General features: G+C 33.6%; 1 protein-coding gene and 3 pseudogenes across 1 annotated transcript; 2 read left to right on the top strand and 2 right to left on the bottom strand.

The window, feature by feature from the left end:
• Positions 1–307: 307 nt before the first annotated feature.
• On the top strand, positions 308–2643 carry LOC120139937 (annotated as a pseudogene).
• A 2656-nt stretch (positions 2644–5299) lies between these two features.
• LOC120140021 (calcineurin B-like protein 7) lies at positions 5300–8215 on the top strand. The gene is made up of 8 exons (XM_039155087.1): positions 5300–5378; positions 5577–5659; positions 5732–5791; positions 6522–6630; positions 7125–7177; positions 7324–7404; positions 7495–7607; positions 8152–8215. The coding sequence occupies exons 1-8, from the start codon at positions 5300–5302 to the stop codon at positions 8213–8215; spliced, it is 642 nt and encodes a 213-aa protein (XP_039011018.1).
• Positions 8216–8635: 420 nt separating this feature from the next.
• Positions 8636–12079, bottom strand: LOC120140020 (annotated as a pseudogene).
• A 1867-nt stretch (positions 12080–13946) lies between these two features.
• On the bottom strand, positions 13947–16333 carry LOC120140018 (annotated as a pseudogene).
• Positions 16334–18371: the final 2038 nt, after the last annotated feature.

Here is an 18371-nt window from a genome sequence, read left to right as displayed (position 1 = left end):
ATTAAGTTAAATAAAATTATTAAAAAGAATAATCCAATCCAACAGTAAGATGAGAGATGTGTTACTGTTACAATACCAAAATAGAGAAATATACATATAAAAGGAAGAAGCAAAGAACCTCCTTTTAACAAGAGAGAATAGACTGCTTTGGAATCCACTATTCTCTCCCATTTCTCTAATCATTAATATAATAATATTAAAGTGAGACGAAGAAGAAGAATATTTGTTATGATATGTGTAATAGTTTCTGGGTGATTAGGGTCTGTTTCAAACAAAAAAGCCCTGAGATTATTGTAATCATATGAAAATGGAGTTGGATAACATTGAGTGTGTGTCCACCACAAATGGATCGAATGAGGATCTACAACACCCCCGCCATCAATTCTCATCGTCTAAGCCCACCCACAACGCCAATGCTAATTCCACCACCACCACAGCCACCGCTACCAGCGTCCGTGAATTGTTAGAATGCCCTGTTTGCACCAATTCTATGTACCCCCTATCCATCAGGTCTCTTCTCTTTTCCATTTTAATCATATTTTGTATCAAAATTTTGGGTTTTTTCTTGTTATTAATTTTGATGTTTTTGTTTGGTGTTGTCCAACTTTATTGCTCCATTGGTTTCAATGATTTTTACACTGCTGTGGGAAATGGGTTTGAGATTATTTCATGGTTGGTTTAGATTTTTCTTAAGCAAATTTTTGAAGGAAAAAATGTTATGGGAACCGTTTGTTTATGCTATTTGTCCTTTTCATTTTAACCCGAATTTTGCAATTTCTTTTACGTATTTTCTTCAGTAATGTTATGAACTTATTTTTAGTATGGTTATTAAAATTGAAATTTGACTTGTTTTGATGCCTAGAGAGAGAAGATGAAGGATAAACCATTATTACTTAAGCTGGATTTATCCATTGTCATATTGATCTTGCTTGTCACTTGGTAGAAGGATCAAGTCTTTGGCTTTTATATATTGTCAGATTACCTTCTATGTTCTGATTTTGATGGAGGTGAAGAATCTCTGATATTGGAATGTTAATGCCCTATTTTGGCGGTGTAGTAACCCGATTATTAATGCACTTGATTCGAGTTCTCGGGAAAACTTGGGATAGTGTTTTAATCTTTTCCCTGAAAACATCGACATAGGCAGCCATGATGGATTGCAAGTTTCCAGATTGGTAAGGATGTTAGGTTGTTCGTTGTCATTCTTTAGCAAGTTGAGAGTTGAGATTGTTTACCAGGTTTTATATTGGAGAGATTTGGTGATTAGATAACAAGGATAATATTTGTAAATCCATACAGGATAAATCAGTTGCTTTAACTCTAGCATTTTGCAGTGCCACAATGGACATACAATTTGTTCTGCCTGTAAGACAAGAGTACACCACCGGTGCCCCACTTGTAGACAGGAACTCGGTGACATTAGATGTTTAGCATTGGAGAAGGTGGCAGAGGTCCTTGATTTGCCTTTCAAATACTACGACTTGGGATGCCCAGAAAATTTCCCCTATTATAACAAACTCAAACACGAGGCGGTTTGCAACTACCGACCATTCAATTGCCCATAAGCTGGATCGGAATGCTCTGTTGTCGGGATATACCTTTCCTGGTTGCCCATCTGAGGGATGACCACAAGATGGACATGCATACTGGCTGCACGTTTAACCGTCGCTATGTTAAGTCCAATCCCCGTGAAGTTGAAAATGCTACTTGGATGCTAACAGTAAGTTCTATATTTCTTAAATAGCATTTATTATCTTTCAAAGGTCACCAGTGTGTTTTTAAAACAATGAGAACTGCCCTATCTTTCAGCCATGCCTTGTTCCAATAAGTTATTTCGGGGATGGTATGATACAATTGAGCGCACATTGAAACAAGCTGAAGAAAATACACTACTTTCTGTCACGATGAGAAAACAAAAACAGAAAATGGCATCTTTTTCCTCCTAGAAACAGAATCCTTTACTGAGAGTCTCATCTGTCGATTTATTATCTACTCTTTTTTCAGGTCTTCCATTGCTTTGGTCAGTATTTTTGTCTTCACTTTGAATCCTTCCAGCTTGGCATAGCCCGTCTACATGACATTTCTCGTTTCATGGGTGATGAGATGGAAGCTAGAAACTATAGCTACAGCCTCGAGGTTTGAGCAAATGGTCGAAAACTTATATTTGAAGGTACCCCACGTAGCATCCATGATAGTCACAGGAAAGTTGGGGACAGCCATGATGGTCTAATCATCCAACGTATGCACTTTTCTTCTCCGGCGGGTATAGGAAGGAGCTAAAACTGAGGGTTACAGGGATGGTATGGAAGGAACAACAGAATCCAGATGCCGGTGTGGGCATTCCAAACTTATGTAGTTGACACAATCGATACCGATAAGGCGATAACCCTTTTCTTAATTTGTTTTGAACCCTTTCAGCTGTGTGTCTGCCTGCATCTGCCATCCCTTCCTGGTACGCATGGAAGATTTCAGATTTGTGTAATAAGCATATTTTCTCCCCAGCTTTCTATTTGCAAATGATATGAACATTAACACAAATAGGCTGGCTGGATAAGCACGTTATGTCCATAACGGAACCATGCAACTTTTACGTGCTCTACTGTATGGGGGTAAAGAAGAGATGGCCTTAAGCAGCTTCCTCATGCCGTAATGGAGGCTCACGCTCCTCCGCATGTTGGAACGGTGGTCACGCGTGCCGGTCAATGATGGTCAACAATTGATGATTGACTTTGATATTGACCTTGTTAGAATATGATTAGCCTTTGTTTCATGGATTATAATTATGTATTAGTTAGGGCGAACTTTCCTTATTGTGTACTCGTTTACTTGGGATAAACACCCATTAAGCTTGGGGAATAATCAAGATGAATCGATCAAAATCAGTCTTCTAATATATGATTTTTTTTAATTTCTACGTAGCCGTTGACTTAATCGGCAACCGGTTCAACCCTTTAACCTAATGTGACCTCCTTCATTATTTTAACTCGGTTGAGCTCGATTCAGTTCACTTTGTAGAGTTTAATCGACCTGAATTGACTTATAGGTTAACCCAATTTGACCTACTTCATTATTCTAACTTTGTTGTTTCGACCAATTTTAAAGGGACAAAAATAATTATCATTGAAAATATAAAGAAAATATTTAAAATATATAGAAATTTGAAATTTTAAAGAAGGACGACTGTACTGTCCTATGTTCATCCTTGAATTGAAGTATGGAAATAACCATCATTGTTGGTTTCATGCTTCACCTCTTGCCATGTTGACGTCATAAAATTTGAAAGAGATCCTTGTTCACTATAGGCTTCAAATCTCTCGGCTGACGTGATTAGCTACATTTGATCATTGATCAAATCTACAGACCCACTGGATCACCTAACCCATTCATCAAATGCATGCGACCCATATATCCAGGCCCAATTGACGCAAAAATCCACGCGTCCTCAATCCCTCCTAGTTGTTGTATGCGAGGATGAACGTACACGTTTTTGTTAGAGATATAAATATTTAAAATTTTAGGAGAGATGTTAATTATAAAGATTATTAAAAAAATTATAAAATATATAACAATTTAAAATTTTAGAGAGGTGACCGCCTTACCCGTCCCTTCGATCTATCTATGTCTGCGTGTAATTATGGCAAAATGAAAGAAGGGCAAGGAGGGTGAGGAAGAAAACATGAAATTGAATGAGAAAAATGAAGGCTATAGAGAGTAGGCGATAAAGACGAGGAGAAAGTCATAAATAAAAGCTAGCAATAAATACCTTAACAATAAGTTAATGAATAATAGGAGTATAAAGACATTTATGTTTTATTTACATTTATTTGATTATCTTATTATTCTACCACTAATTACAAGATAATATATGTTTAAAATTTTCTTAATCAATTAATAACATATACACTCTGTAGATATAATTTCTCGAACTTAGGACTTCTAAAGAAAACAATTTATCACTAAGATCACCTAACAAATTTATATATTAAATAATTTTTAAAACTAATAATACTGAAATTGGTGGGTATGTTATTCATATCAGTATAGATGGAAAAGCTGTACGTAGGCTATATGAACACTTTAAATGAAGATACAACCGAAAGCCAACATTTGATCACTTTAACATAAAGAAAAAATAAACAAGGTACTCCCAACAGGTGAGTCGCTCGTCTCTTCTTCTCTCGATTATCATGTTCTTTTTAGGGGTTTTCTCACCTCTTTCTTGGTTAGATTGAATTGCTAGACTCGTAATCGCTTTTAATAAATAAAACGTTTGATTTTTTCGTAACCATCTTTTTATTGTCGTTGTCGTTGTTTTATCATGTTCTTCTAGTTTGATTTTTTATTTCTATTTAATATAATAATTTATTTAAAGACTTTTAATCTAATTTTGTAGAAATATTCGACTTGTCGAGCTTACTTCTAGTTTGATTTTTTATATTAATCTGTGATGATTACAAGATCATATTTGTTCATAATCTTTCTCAGACATTGACAATCCGAGACCTCAAAGGAAAATGACACTCTCTTTAACCATTGATGTCATTCAATGAATTCTCGTTTAATTTGATTTTTAGTTTACGAACCTACATACATGAGTACACTATAAGATAACTAAATGCACATCATAAATTGTAAATTAGTCTAACGCTCACTTTCTCCTTAGTTTTCGAATTAAATTTTGGTTCATCTTCTTAAAAGAATTAAATAAAGTATTTTGAGCTTCAATTTTGATCCTTGTTACAAAATAATCCTTTAGTTCATTTTTATAAATCTAATTAACAAATAATAATAATAATAATAATAATTGCAACCTCAAATATTTTATATTTTTTCAATTTCAAAAAATATTTTTTTCATAAATTGTTTAAAACTGGTTAAATATTTTTTTCAAAAATATTTTTTGTCCCATAAAATAACTGGTTAAATATATTTTTTGATTAAAACTGATTAAATATTCCTTTTCAAACAAAGAAAAATCCTTATTTATCGAACTAGTAAATTTTTTAATATAATCTTAGCTTTGTGGAATAAGGTCTTCCATCATCATTATTTATCTTCCAAAAGGATCTTATTAAAGTATATCAAATCTATCCTTGTTGAATAAGGTTTTGGTCATGAGTGAATAGTAAGATGCTAAAAATTTATCTTTTGAAATTATTAATGCATATAGAATTATAAACAAAATTTTAAAATTTGGGTTACTATTGTTGATGAATTTTGAACATATTATATTGACAGGTGAAGCTTGTGTAGCAGATTAATCAGTAAATTTTATAGTTGAATTACACTAGTTGTTGTGATGGGGTGTATAAGCTCAAAGAGAAGCAAACAAGTACTTTCCAATGAAGACCCAACTCTTCTAGCTGCTCAAACACCTTGTGAGTAACAATTTTATTGTCTAGCTTGCCAACTAGGGATTGACCGAAGGGTGCGGGGAAGGCAATCGTCCCTAAAAATCTCAAATTCACATATTTTTAGATATTTCTCTAATATAAAATGCTGCGTCTGTCCCTGTTGCCAATTACATTTCCTTTATAGCTTATTTTTTTTTCGCCAACATTGTTGCTTCTTTGCAGTTACGGTTAGTGAAGTAGAGGCCTTGTATGAGCTCTACAAGAAATTAAGCAATTCAATAATTGCAGATGGCCTTATTAACAAGGTACATTAATTGCTTTACAATGTCCAAATCAAGTGATGTTTTGATAAATCCTATGATTTTTTGTATGAACAGGAAGAATTCCAGCTGGCCCTTTTCAAGGACCAAAATCATAGGAATATTTTTTCAGACAAGGTGTGCAGTTTTAACTCTAACATTGTTTCTATTAGGTCACCTAACTTTATTAATTTTCTGAAAAGTTATGTTATATCCATATTCATGTTAGGTTTAAAAGTGTTTGATATGAGGTTCTTTTCTTTCATTTAAAAGTTTATTTATATATTTGAAGGGTCCTAAAAGGTTTGCATGATACTAAAATTAGTCCTCCAACGTCTAATAAAATATTATTTTAGTTCATATTCCTTTTCTGGAGTATTTTGGCCCTCAACATTTCATTATAGGAAAAAATCCCTACAGTTTGACCAATAAATCACTTTGGCCCTTATTTTTTTCTGGAGCATTTTGACCCTCAACATTTTATTTTAGGATAAAAAGACCTATTTTTAGAGCGTTAACTGTTTATTAACTAATAATTTCATCCATAGAGAGACTTTTTTCTCCAAAATAAAACGTTGAGGCCAAATACTCCAAAAGAAAAAGGGGTCAAAGTGATTATTTAGTCAAACATTAGATGTATTTTTTAACATTACGCCTAAAAGGTTATATAACCGACTCATGTTTGGATATGAATTGAAGATGGATGTTGAACATAATTATCTCAATGAGAAAGAATAAGTGTAATGCATAAGTAACTTGTAACTGATACTGCAGGAATTTTCTTGATACCAAATCATTGCAGCAAAACATTTCTTTATCTGCGGCATTATTGTTCCATCTTTCTAACTACTTTTTTATGAGTTTGCAGATTTTTTATTTATTTGATGCCAAACATAATGGGGTTATCGAGTTTGGGGAGTTTGTCCGAGCATTGGGTGTCTTTCACCCCAACACACCCTTGGATGACAAAATTTCATGTAATTAGGTTTTTTTTCCTGGAGGCATAATGCTAAAATTAACTCATAATGTTAATTAAAATGGTCATTTTAGTCTCTACTCTTTTTTTTTTTGAAGTATTTTGATCTCAACGTTTCATTTTAGTACAAAATGTCCTAATGTTTGACCAAATAGTTAGTTTGACACTTATTCTTATTTTTCTGGAGTATTTTGACCTTAACGTTTCGTTTTATTAGTTAAAAATGTTTATATTTTATAGCGTTAACCGTTTGTTAACTAAAGGTTTTCATCCATTTATGGGCTTTTATGCCCTAAATTGAAACGTTGAGGGTCAAAATATTAAAAAAAAAGAATAGGGGTCAAAGTGACTTTAATAAAAAAAATTAGGGTTTCTATGACATTATGCCTTTCTAGATGATGAATGAGAAAATGATGATTCTTTCTTTCTTGTTACATGCCTTCAAATGTGATGCTCAAAGCAATATGTTGTAACTTGAGACAATTTTTTCTGCAGTTGCTTTTAGGATTTATGATCTAAGACAAACTGGTTTTATCGAACGTGAGGAGGTTGGTTTATTACAAAACTCTAAACCTTAAATCCTAAATCTTAAATATGTACGATATATATGATTCTTGGTACATAATTAAGAAGTTTTTATGAGAGTAATTGTTTTAATGAGGATCTTAGTTAATATGTATTCATCAACTCGCAGTTAAAGGAGATGGTTGTGGCAATTCTGCATGAATCAGATCTGCTTCTTTCAGAGGATTTTATTGAGAACATTGTGGATAAGGTGCATGCAAATAACTCTAACTTCATGTCAACAATTATCGTCTTCATTCATATTCAAAGATTCACTTTGTGAATCTATTTTCCCCCTCAGACATTTAGTGAAGCAAACGCAAAAGGTGATGGAAAAATTGATCCACATGAGTGGAAGGAATTTGTGTCAAAGTATCCATCTGTATTGAAGAACATGACACTCCCATACTTGAGGTGAGTAACAAGTGTTTAACCAAGGCATAGTGTCGGATTAAACAGTCATTTTGACACCTATTTTTTGGAATATTTTGGTTCTCAATGTTTCATTTTAAGATAAAAAAGCTCCTAATATTTGAATAAATAATCACTTTGATCCTTATTCTTTCTCTTGGAATATTTTGACCCCAAATAGTTCATTTTATGGCAAAAAGACACATTTTGGAGTGTTAATCATTTGTTGCCTAACAATAAAATTTTGTGGGGCCAATATACTTCAAGAAAAAGAATAAAAACCAAAGTAACTATTTAATTAAATGTTAGAGACATTTTTTGGCGTTATACTTTTAAACAATTTTCTCTGGTTTCATGATTATTACAATTATTAAGATTCGAATCTTATATTTGTTGGATGACAATGTGATTATATAAACGAATCGAACATGTGAGGATGAAGTTGATCATAATAAAATTTTCTTGATTAAGAAGTGACTAAAATGATCGTTGAGTATTAAATCAATTGTTTATGATACTAATCTCGGAGGTGGGTTATGTGTTGCAGGGAAATAGCACTTACATTCCCCAGCTTTGTGGTTAGGATGGAATCGGCGATTCAGAACAATTAGGGTTGATGATAGAAGGTAAAAAGGCATTATTTGTTCTATTGTTTGTGATGGGAATAATATTATTGTAACACATTATCCATGACCGGTAAAGATTAAAATTACATAAAATAAGTTAATATTATTGTAACATATTATTCCACCACAGCTGGCTTTTGCGCACAGGGTGTTTAGCCTGTCAATTGAGAAACTTGCATCTTTATTTGATCCAACGTATCCTACTTTAATGCAACTTTATCCGTTACCACAAGCTGCTGGTAATCACTTAGTGGCTGAATTCAATGATATGGTCTCCAATGGACCCAGGGCTGAAACAAGCCATATGTTCTCTAAACCCTTGCCCTACTATCAGGGATGGATTGAGCTGACCCGCGAATGCAGTCATTTTCTTATAATTTTAAGTTTTCATATATTTTAAAAAAATTATATTTTTATTATTAATATGTATTCACCATAATGTAGTGTATCCAACGCAAATGCAGCATTCCACTCCAGCCATCCTCTACTGTGAATGTGGTCACTGATATATGATAACATGAATACAGCTGTAGAGTACAACTTCCATGGACGGCCTAGGTATGTTTGGAAGCTACCCTTCGCTGCTGCTAGATCCGGTGTCGGTAGGATTCGGCATGCGTGGATCGATATGCCTATATTCTGATTCGGGTCCTTTCGGTTTTGTGCGGTGATGGTGTTCTTCTGTAGTGGCATTGGCTTCCGAGCATAAATGCTACAATTCTGGAAAACCACGCCGGCATTACCGAAAATGAAATCGACGGTGCCGTAAATGTCACATTCACGGTAGAATTGGCGATTGGAGTGAACGTACAAGGTGTCTTGGTAGCCGATGATGTTGCATCTGTATACCACGGCATGGTCCGCGCCGATACGTAGAGCCACTGCCTGGTGCTTGGCTGGTCCAGCCCAGTTCTGGAATGTTATGTCTCTTGCGATAAAACAGCACCGGTTGCAGCTGAAAAGAATGAGAAGAAAAGAAGGTGAAACAACCAATGTTGTACGTGTTGGGGCCTTGATGATCGATCAAGGACCATATGACTATATGACCATATTAATTATACTAACAAGAGAAGCCACGGGTAAGGATCCATCAAGAGGGGCAATCGCCCCTTAAAATTTTTAAATTTATATATATTTTAGATATTTTTTTATATTTTCTGTTAAAATTCTATTTTTATCCCTAAAATTTAAAAAATGATATTATCTTAAAATTTTATAAATAAGTCTGTACTAACATAAAATTATGTGTTAATTCTTTACTACGGGAGACAACACCGCGAGACAATGTGACCCACCTCCAATAATTTCTGCACTTTTAGCTTTAGATTGTAGACTTGTAATGACAAATCCAGTTTCGGTTTACATATACACATGATTTTGCACGTAACTGGATAACGAAAGGAGCAAGTGCGTTGAAAATAATATTTGACTAAAGTCCGTACTTTTAAGATCGGCACAAAGGTGTTGCTTAATATCATAATCTATTTACGCCCTTTCTAAATTTTATAAGGAACGTTAAAGGAATAATATGTGTTTTAATTTAATTTTAATTTTTAATATATTTAAAGATATGATAAAGTACAAAAATGGTCACTTACTATAAGATATTGCTCTATTGAATCCCACAATTATTAAAAGTTACAAAATATCATCTGATTATACGAAGTTGCTTTGTTGAGTCTCTCAACTATTCATCTGAGTATTCATTATATTCCAAGCACATCATTTTCTGTTAAATAATTGACGGCAGTATGAATTGGACGTTAACCTGCCAATTGAGATATGATAAAATATGATATCATAATCTCAAACGACTATCGTATATCAGTCAGAATGTTAACGCCCGACTCAAGCGACCATTATTTTTTAACGGAAAAAGACGAGTTTAGAACGTAATTAATAGTCGGGTGACCATGTTATAACTTTTAATAGTCGAGAGATTCAACAAAGAAACTCCCTATAGTTGGAGATCATTTTATAACTTTTGAAAGTTGAAGATTCAACAAAGCAATATCCTATAGTTGATGGACTATTTATGTACTTTACCTTTAAAGATATATAATTTCAATAATATCCTTGCTTTTTTTCCCTATGAGATCTCTATTTTACCTAATAAAAATGTAATTATATATATATATATATATATATATATATATCATATCAAATAGAGTCAAATAATGTAAGTTTTTATCTAAAAAAATCTAATCAAACTTCAAGTCTTTAAATTCGAATCGGACCAAGTGAAAAAGGAAAAGATATAATATTCATATCGAATCGAGAAAAAAATAAAATGATAAAATATATGAATCAAGTTTAAATCAAACCAAAAAGTAATCTAAATTTACCTATACTTATTTTTATATATGATAGTATTTTTAATTTTTGTGACAAATATATCCGATCTTTGATATATATTTTTAGTTTGATATAGATTAATAAAATTAATATTTTACTTGCCTAATTAAAACGGATAAATGAAATACACAATAGAATAATATATATATATATAAGTGGTGAATTGAAGTTACCGAAGACAGCAGTGTGGAATGTAGTGATGTTGTCGAATACACTTTTTCCACATGTAATTACAGTTTTACCCTTCCCCTCGCCTATAATTCTATAAACATCAAGTTTATTTTCTTCCTTCCCACCTTTAGATTAGCCACTTCGTACCGGCATGCATCTAAATACACTTAGACTAGTTTAATATTATTTTTAGAATATAAAATATTATTTTAAATTATTTGATTTAAAACATAGGCATTTAGTATTTTCAAATAAAACAAAATATTTATTTATTTCAAATATAAATAATTATGATATAAATAAAGATAAATAAATAAACGAATATAAAAAAATAATTGAGTAACTAAAATAAAAATTAAATAATAGATACGTTTTAATATTGAAAAGATAAGTGATTTTACCTGCCCGCCTTCACGTAAATGATGATCCGGCGAGTACTATGCTCCGGTGCCTTTTTAATCGCCTCGGTAATTGTGTTAACGGTGCCGTTTCCGTCTTTTGAAACGATTATGTCGGCCCAGATGGCCGTCACGGGAGTGTCCAGCATCGCCCTTTCTTCCCTCCTCAGCCATTTTGGGAAATGCCGCTCGTCCGTATTTTCTGCCGACACAACATCATTCGACGTCAGCAACCTCCTGTTCTGCGTCGGCACTCCGCCGCTCGCCGCGAATATCGACAAACAGTTACTCACGAGCTCCAACAAGTCCGCCAATTTGACTGTCATTTGGTCCCTCACCGCCCCGCTCAATCCCTCAAACCCCTCCGTACACGTGTCCTGGTTCGTCAACGCCGCGCTAAGCCACGTCATTACGTCTTGAGTGGACCCGCCTTTACCATGACCTTTCTGAGAAGGAACGACGGAGGAGAGTGAACGAGAGAGGGCGTCGACAGAATCTTCCAAAAGCTCGAGGCAGTCGTCGTACGCGGACCGTACACGTGGATCCATCTGTGTAACGGAGACGAACGATGTCGTATAAAGAGCCCTGTTGAAGCTCTGCAGTGTCACATTGAAGGAGATGTGAACAAGGTCCTGCTCACTTGCAGCATGCGAGCCAGGGAATTGGAGGAACTAGTTACAGAGAGTTTTCGGAACCGAGTTTTGCCGCACGTCCTGGAAATAGCTTGAGTTAGTTTACGGCGGATTGAGGTGCCAACTGGGGCGCCGCCACCTTCACGGAGCACAACTACGACCCCGGCACAGACAGCCGATACAATGATCATAGTCAAAGCAACAACAGGAATGATGACAACGTTTTTCTTATTGTTTTTAGCTGTGAGTTCTCCATGCCCTGATTCCGATGGTCGGATCCTGTCGTATCCCATTGCTCTTGATTTTGCCGACAATGAAGAGAGAAATTAGAAAAGAAATGAGAGAGGATATGGATGAGTTGTAAGAAGAGTTAAATAGAAAGAGGAAAACAACGGCTGAAGCTCTGAGCTGTCCTCTACTTTCACTGCGGCGCATATGAGTTACAGCTTACTAATTCGACTACAAGTCTAAAACTTCAAATATATATATAAGGTCTCTGTTATGATATACTCCATGATGCAAGTAGATGCGTATTTTTTAATTAGTTTGGTTGAATATAAAGTATTATTTGTTCAAAGATTTTTAATACTAAGCGTTCATATACCCCTACATACGTGATATTTCGAACTCGATACTTCAAGTACTTATAACAATTCCTTAACCATATTGTGTATTTGATAAGCATATCGTGTATGTGTTGTGATTTAACATGATTATTAGAAGTGTAATATGTAAAATCCATAAGGTGGTGTGTATAATGTATGTGTAGTAAATTTAGTATAATTAGCAAGTATGAGTTAAGAAAAGGACATGCTATATTGTGTTTTATGGTTAAATCATGTTTTGAACATTTTACTTATGTATGTTTCATATGGAATTATTGAACTTACTTAATAATATTAGATGAAATATTGAATTGATTATTATGTAGGTTATATATAAGAATAATTGTGTTAAACCCACAGGCTCTAATTTGTGAAACGTATAATTTAAACTCATTTTGAGGAATGTATGTAACTGCATTATGAACATATTTGATCATTTGGTAATTTAGTCACTAGCCTTTTTGGGATGTTACAGAAGGAATGTTAAGATGCGATCGCCCCTCTAAAAATTTTAATATAATTTTTTAAATTCATACCCCTAACATAACTTTTTGTCCATCCTCTGAATACCTCATTCATTACAGTTCATCATTGTTTTAGCATCTACACTTAAGCATTATTTGCCCATTATTGCCTTCTCAATTTGTGGCCACAAGAAGAGATGTCCCATGGGAATTGGTTGGATAGTCACATAGCTCAAATTTTCTGAAAGTTATGGTGTTATGTTTATCCTTTTCATCAAAAGCTGATTAATTCACAATGTGGACAAGATCAGCAGGGCAAGATATCCCATCCTACCATAGCATTGAGGCCCTTGAAACTAGCAAGCTAGTTAAGACTTTCATGAACCTCGACTTCAGGGATGGACTGAAGGGTGTTGAGGTGCGATTGTATCCTTGAAATTTTAAATTTTCATATAGTTTAGTTTATTTTTGTATTTTAAATTGATAAACTAATTTCGAATATTTGAATTTTTTAATTTCACACCTTTTAAATTTCTAATATAAGTTAATAAATTCGTACATCTAATATAAAATATCAATGTTTTTCCTTGCTCGGTTCTAATATTCAGCATCTTTTAGCTCGAGGCAGGGTTAAGTACAATTATTACAATGTGTAGGAACCTAAATATTAAATACTTCAACTAAACTAATTGTAATTACATGATATATAAATAGAAAGAGATGGGATCCTCTAAATACAACGTGGGTACCGAAACATGTTAATGGAAAAGAAAAAGTTATCACCATAGTATACACAGGGTCAGGGTCGGTCCTGACATTTTAAGGGCCCTAGGCAAAATAAGAGATAAAGTCCCTTAAAAAAATAACTTAAATTTCAAGAATAAATTTCGGTAAACGTCAAACAAATTTTTTCATTAAAAATTATACGAGTAGTTTCTATTACATTAACCAACATTATTTTACCAAATATATAAAGAGACATCACAATTTTCACTCAATTTACTCCTATTATGTCTTCAATCATCTCTTAGAATCGTTTCTCTCAATCGAAAATTGACACCTCTCACCTACAAAACAACATACACAAATTCTCATAAGAAACGGTTTCTTCTAGCATTTTGAGATGCAAAGTCATTGATAATAACATCAACATCAATGTTTCCTATCATCTCCTTCTCAATAGCTAATGTTGCTAAACCATTCAACCTTTCTTGTGACATTGATGACCTCAAGTACGTTTTTATTAATTTAAGCTTTGAGAAACTTCTTTCGGCTGAAGCTACGGTCAAAGGTACAGTTAATAAAATCCTATAAGCAATTGAAACATTCGGATAACAATCTGCAGATTTGACAAACTTAAGAATTTCAATGGCGGATAACAATTCTGTCGGCAAAGTCATTTGTAAGACTTTCAATTCAGAGAAAATATCATCTAAATCAACATCTGATGAATTGCCATGAGAAAAGGTAGAATGAAAATGAGCACAACATTCTTTCAACTCATTATCATCTATTGACTTTAACTTATTTGAATCATATAAAAATCCAAAAATACTTTCAAATGTCTTCAATTGCTCAAATCTATTCTTCGAAGAAGTAATTGCCATATCTACCACAACCAAAAAATAATTGACTCTAAATGACTCTTCAGACGATTCAACTTCGTTATTCTCATTATTCTCTCTAAAAAAATTCTTCCTAATCACACGACGTTTTGTGGGAAAGATAGGCTCCACATCCATTTCAAGTGCAAGACTTTTAGCTACATTCATACTAGTTGTAAAGCCTTCATGTCTATATTTTTCAAAGTAGGACATCACACCTTCTAATTGCCTTATGGTAGTATCAATGCACATAGACTTAGATTGTAATTTCTTGCTTACCATATTAACAGAAAATAAAATGTCATACCAAATCACAACACCAAGCAAAAACTCAAAACTTGAGAGTGCATTCACCAAACTTTCAGCTTCACTTTTTGACTTTGCATCATTTTCACAAGATTCATATAATTCACACAAAGCCAGTCTTATTTGGGGACATTGAAATCTAATAGTTTTGACACTTTTAATTCGACTTTCCCATCGAGTATTTGATAAATATTTCACAGTTAATCCAGGAACATTATCAAGTAAAATTTTCCATCTCTTTGTAGAACCCAAAAATAATGCATATATGTGTTGAACAACTCCAAAAAAAGAAATAGCTTTAACACAAGAATGTGCCATATCACCAAGAGTGAGATTTAGACTATGACAAACACAAGGCATGTATAATGCTTTTGGATTAATTTCAAGAAATCTTTTTTGAACACCTTGGTGCCTTCCTTTCATATTAGAACCGTTATCATAAACTTGTCCCCTCACATCATCAACATTAAGATCAAGAGACTTCAAAACATTTTGTTGTTCATTAAAGAGTCATAATCCAGATGTATCATCCACTTTTACAAACTCCAAAAAGAACTCCTCAATTTTAACTTTGTTATTTAATATATTAACACATCTAACTATGAGGGTCATTTGTTCTTGATGGCTCACATCAGGCGTACAATCAAGAATTATGGAAAAGTATTTAGCCTCTTTAATGATCTTAATGATAGAATTTTTCACACTTTGAGACAAAAGGGAAATGAACTCATTTTGAATTTTATGTCCAAGATAATTATAATGAATTTCACGATCCTGAATGCGTCTAACATGATCTTGCATAACCACATCAAACTCTGCAATCATTTCAATCAATCCTAGAAAATTACTATTTTTATCTTGATATAGTTTTTCATTGGATCCTCGAAATGCAAGATTATGTTTAACAAGACATTTCACAACTGAGAATATTCTTTGTAACACTTGTCTCCAACGCTCTTTCTCTTTAATAATCTCTTCTTGCAAATTTTTATCGATTGTTTGATATTTATTCAATCTAACTCTAATTCATTCCAAGTATTCATATTAGTCATATATTCAACACTATTTTCATGTTGTTTAAGCCTTTGGCTAATATGTTTCCAATCACTTAAGCCATCATTTGCTAACAAACTTTCATTACTAATCGATTTGAACAACTTGCAACAAAAACAATATATTTTGTCAACATTTTTGGAATAAACTAACCATTTTCTATCACTAGTCTCACCATTGCTCAACTTTCTAGAATAACATGCATATGAGAAATGTCTATAATATTTATCAACAGGAAATTCAAGATCCATTTCTCTTATGGGCATTTTTTCAACTAATATATCCCTCGTATTATTGTCAAGATTCTCCCAATTTATAGGATCATATATATTCAAATGAGGAAGTATTTCTTCACCAATGCCTAAATTTTTAACATTTTCATCAATTGGCACATCATTAAAGTCAGTTGGATCATTCACTTCATCATTCACATTTTTAGAATTTCCAGAATTTTCAGTATGCAAATTTTCAGTTGATTGATTCAAAGTTTCATGAGAATCAATATTTTTAAACATGAATTTATCAAGAGCACCTTTTTGTGACTTTTTTAACTCCCCCTCTCGCTTTTTTTTTTCTTTTTTCACTTCCAGACAAATGTTTTTTAGGCAACATCTCATCAAAGAGTCGAACACAAACCAATTCTAATAAATAAGTATAAGAAAAGAACAATTGCACCTGGATTCTTCAATTAGAATTGTAACAATTGCAGCCAAATTCCCAATTTGATAATTGACACTGTTGACATAAATATTAATAGTTATAACATGAACACAAAAATAAAAACATCAAAAAGCATCAAGCAAACAGAGCCTTAGCAAATTATATCAATCATCCATTCATCCTTTTAAAACATTTAAGTTATAACAAAAGTTTACTACACACAAGACAAATCATAATTTAAAACCAGAAATATATGCCAAAACTTTACTAGACAAATCATAATTTATTTTTCCCCCTCCATTCAAGAGAAATTAGAGAATACCAAACATTTTCTTTAATTTTTCGAAGCAACACAAACCAAGAATCAAGACAATACAAGAGTCTTTATCCATTCGTTTTTTTATTTCGAATACAACAAGAATAAAAACAAAAATTTATAAAGCAAAATAGAGTCAAAGAGAAAGGGGAAAGCGTTCCTTGTGAGTCATCGGAGCTTCCCATCGAAGTCGGGTTCATCGGAGCTTCCCATCGGCCATCGAAGTCGGGTTCATCGGAGTAAACAAAAACCAAAATTCAGGTCTCAGTTTAAGGGAGTTTTGGCCTTATTTATGCGATTTTCAGTTTTGATTTGGATTAAGCTAAATAGATCGGAGTGTTTAGGATATTTTAGCCTTTGGTGTTGAAGGTAAATAGAGCGGTGGCCGGTGAGATGTTGAAGGTTTTGGAAAAGGTGTGTGAGTTGCAGGCGTTTTTATCGAAAAATCACCGTTGACCGGTATATTTACCGATCTAACACCCGTAGCAGTAAAGCACTCCCTACCCCGCGCTATATGCTGATTTGGCGCCACGTGGGGTATAGCGTGCCCCCTATACCGCGCTATACGCTGTTTATCTGACACGTGGGGTATAACACGTTACAGGGGGCGCACTATACCTTTAATTACCCCCCCAACCTTCCCTATAAATACCCCTTGTCCATTACTTTCATCATACCATATTCTCTCAAATTCTCTCAAATACTCTATCTGTTTAAGGTATATTTTATAATATTTTTAATATTATGTATTTAATTTATTTAATCATTTTACTTTATTTATTATTTTACTAATATAATTTTTTTGCATATATAATGGAAGACAATCTACTTCTCTTGGATGAAAATCATATATCTCGACACTTTGCTGATACGGTAACATTTTAACGTTTTAATTTAATTTAAATTATTTGTAATAATTTGTTGATTTATTTAATGCATGATTATTAGATTAAGAATTAATTTGTGTAATTATTATTTTTTAGGAGAAGGACCGTGTATTAGATCCTTTTATTAGGAATCTTAAGTTAGTGATACCTAGTCGTGTCTTGCCGTATTTAGTAGAGGCTGGATTTGGTTACATAGGTAGATATCAGAGTCACTCTAAGATAGAACCAGACCTTATTTCTGTCTTAGTAGAGCGGTGGAGGCCGGAGACCCACACATTCCATCTTTCGTGTGGAAAGTGCACGATTACAATTGAGGATGTTGCTATGCACCTAGAGCTTTTGGTGGATGGAGATGTGATATCAGGGATCTCGTAGGGTTCATGGACTACTTTGTGCCGGGATAATCTAGGACGTGTCTCGGAAAGTTTTATCAGAGGTGGGATACCGTTAAATTGTTTAAATGCCAATTTTTGGAGTTGAGCGCAGACGCCTCTAAGGATGAAATTAAGATGTATGCATGGGCATGCATACTGCAGTTGATAGGAGGGTTACTGATTCCGAACAAATCGTGCAACCTAGTTCACTGCATGTGGTTGGGATATGTTAGCGACTTTTGTCTGGCCGGATCATTCAGTTGGGGCTCGGCAGTTTTGGCTTTGCTGTACAGGGAGATGTGTGAAGCCACTGAAT

Source organism: Hibiscus syriacus, unplaced genomic scaffold, assembly GCF_006381635.1.
Source record: "Hibiscus syriacus cultivar Baekdansim isolate YM2019G1 unplaced genomic scaffold, ASM638163v2 tig00110777_pilon, whole genome shotgun sequence".
Lineage (NCBI taxonomy): Eukaryota > Viridiplantae > Streptophyta > Magnoliopsida > Malvales > Malvaceae > Hibiscus > Hibiscus syriacus.
The sequence above is the reverse complement of the archived record's forward strand: the minus strand, read 5'-3'. Positions and strand labels throughout refer to the sequence as shown.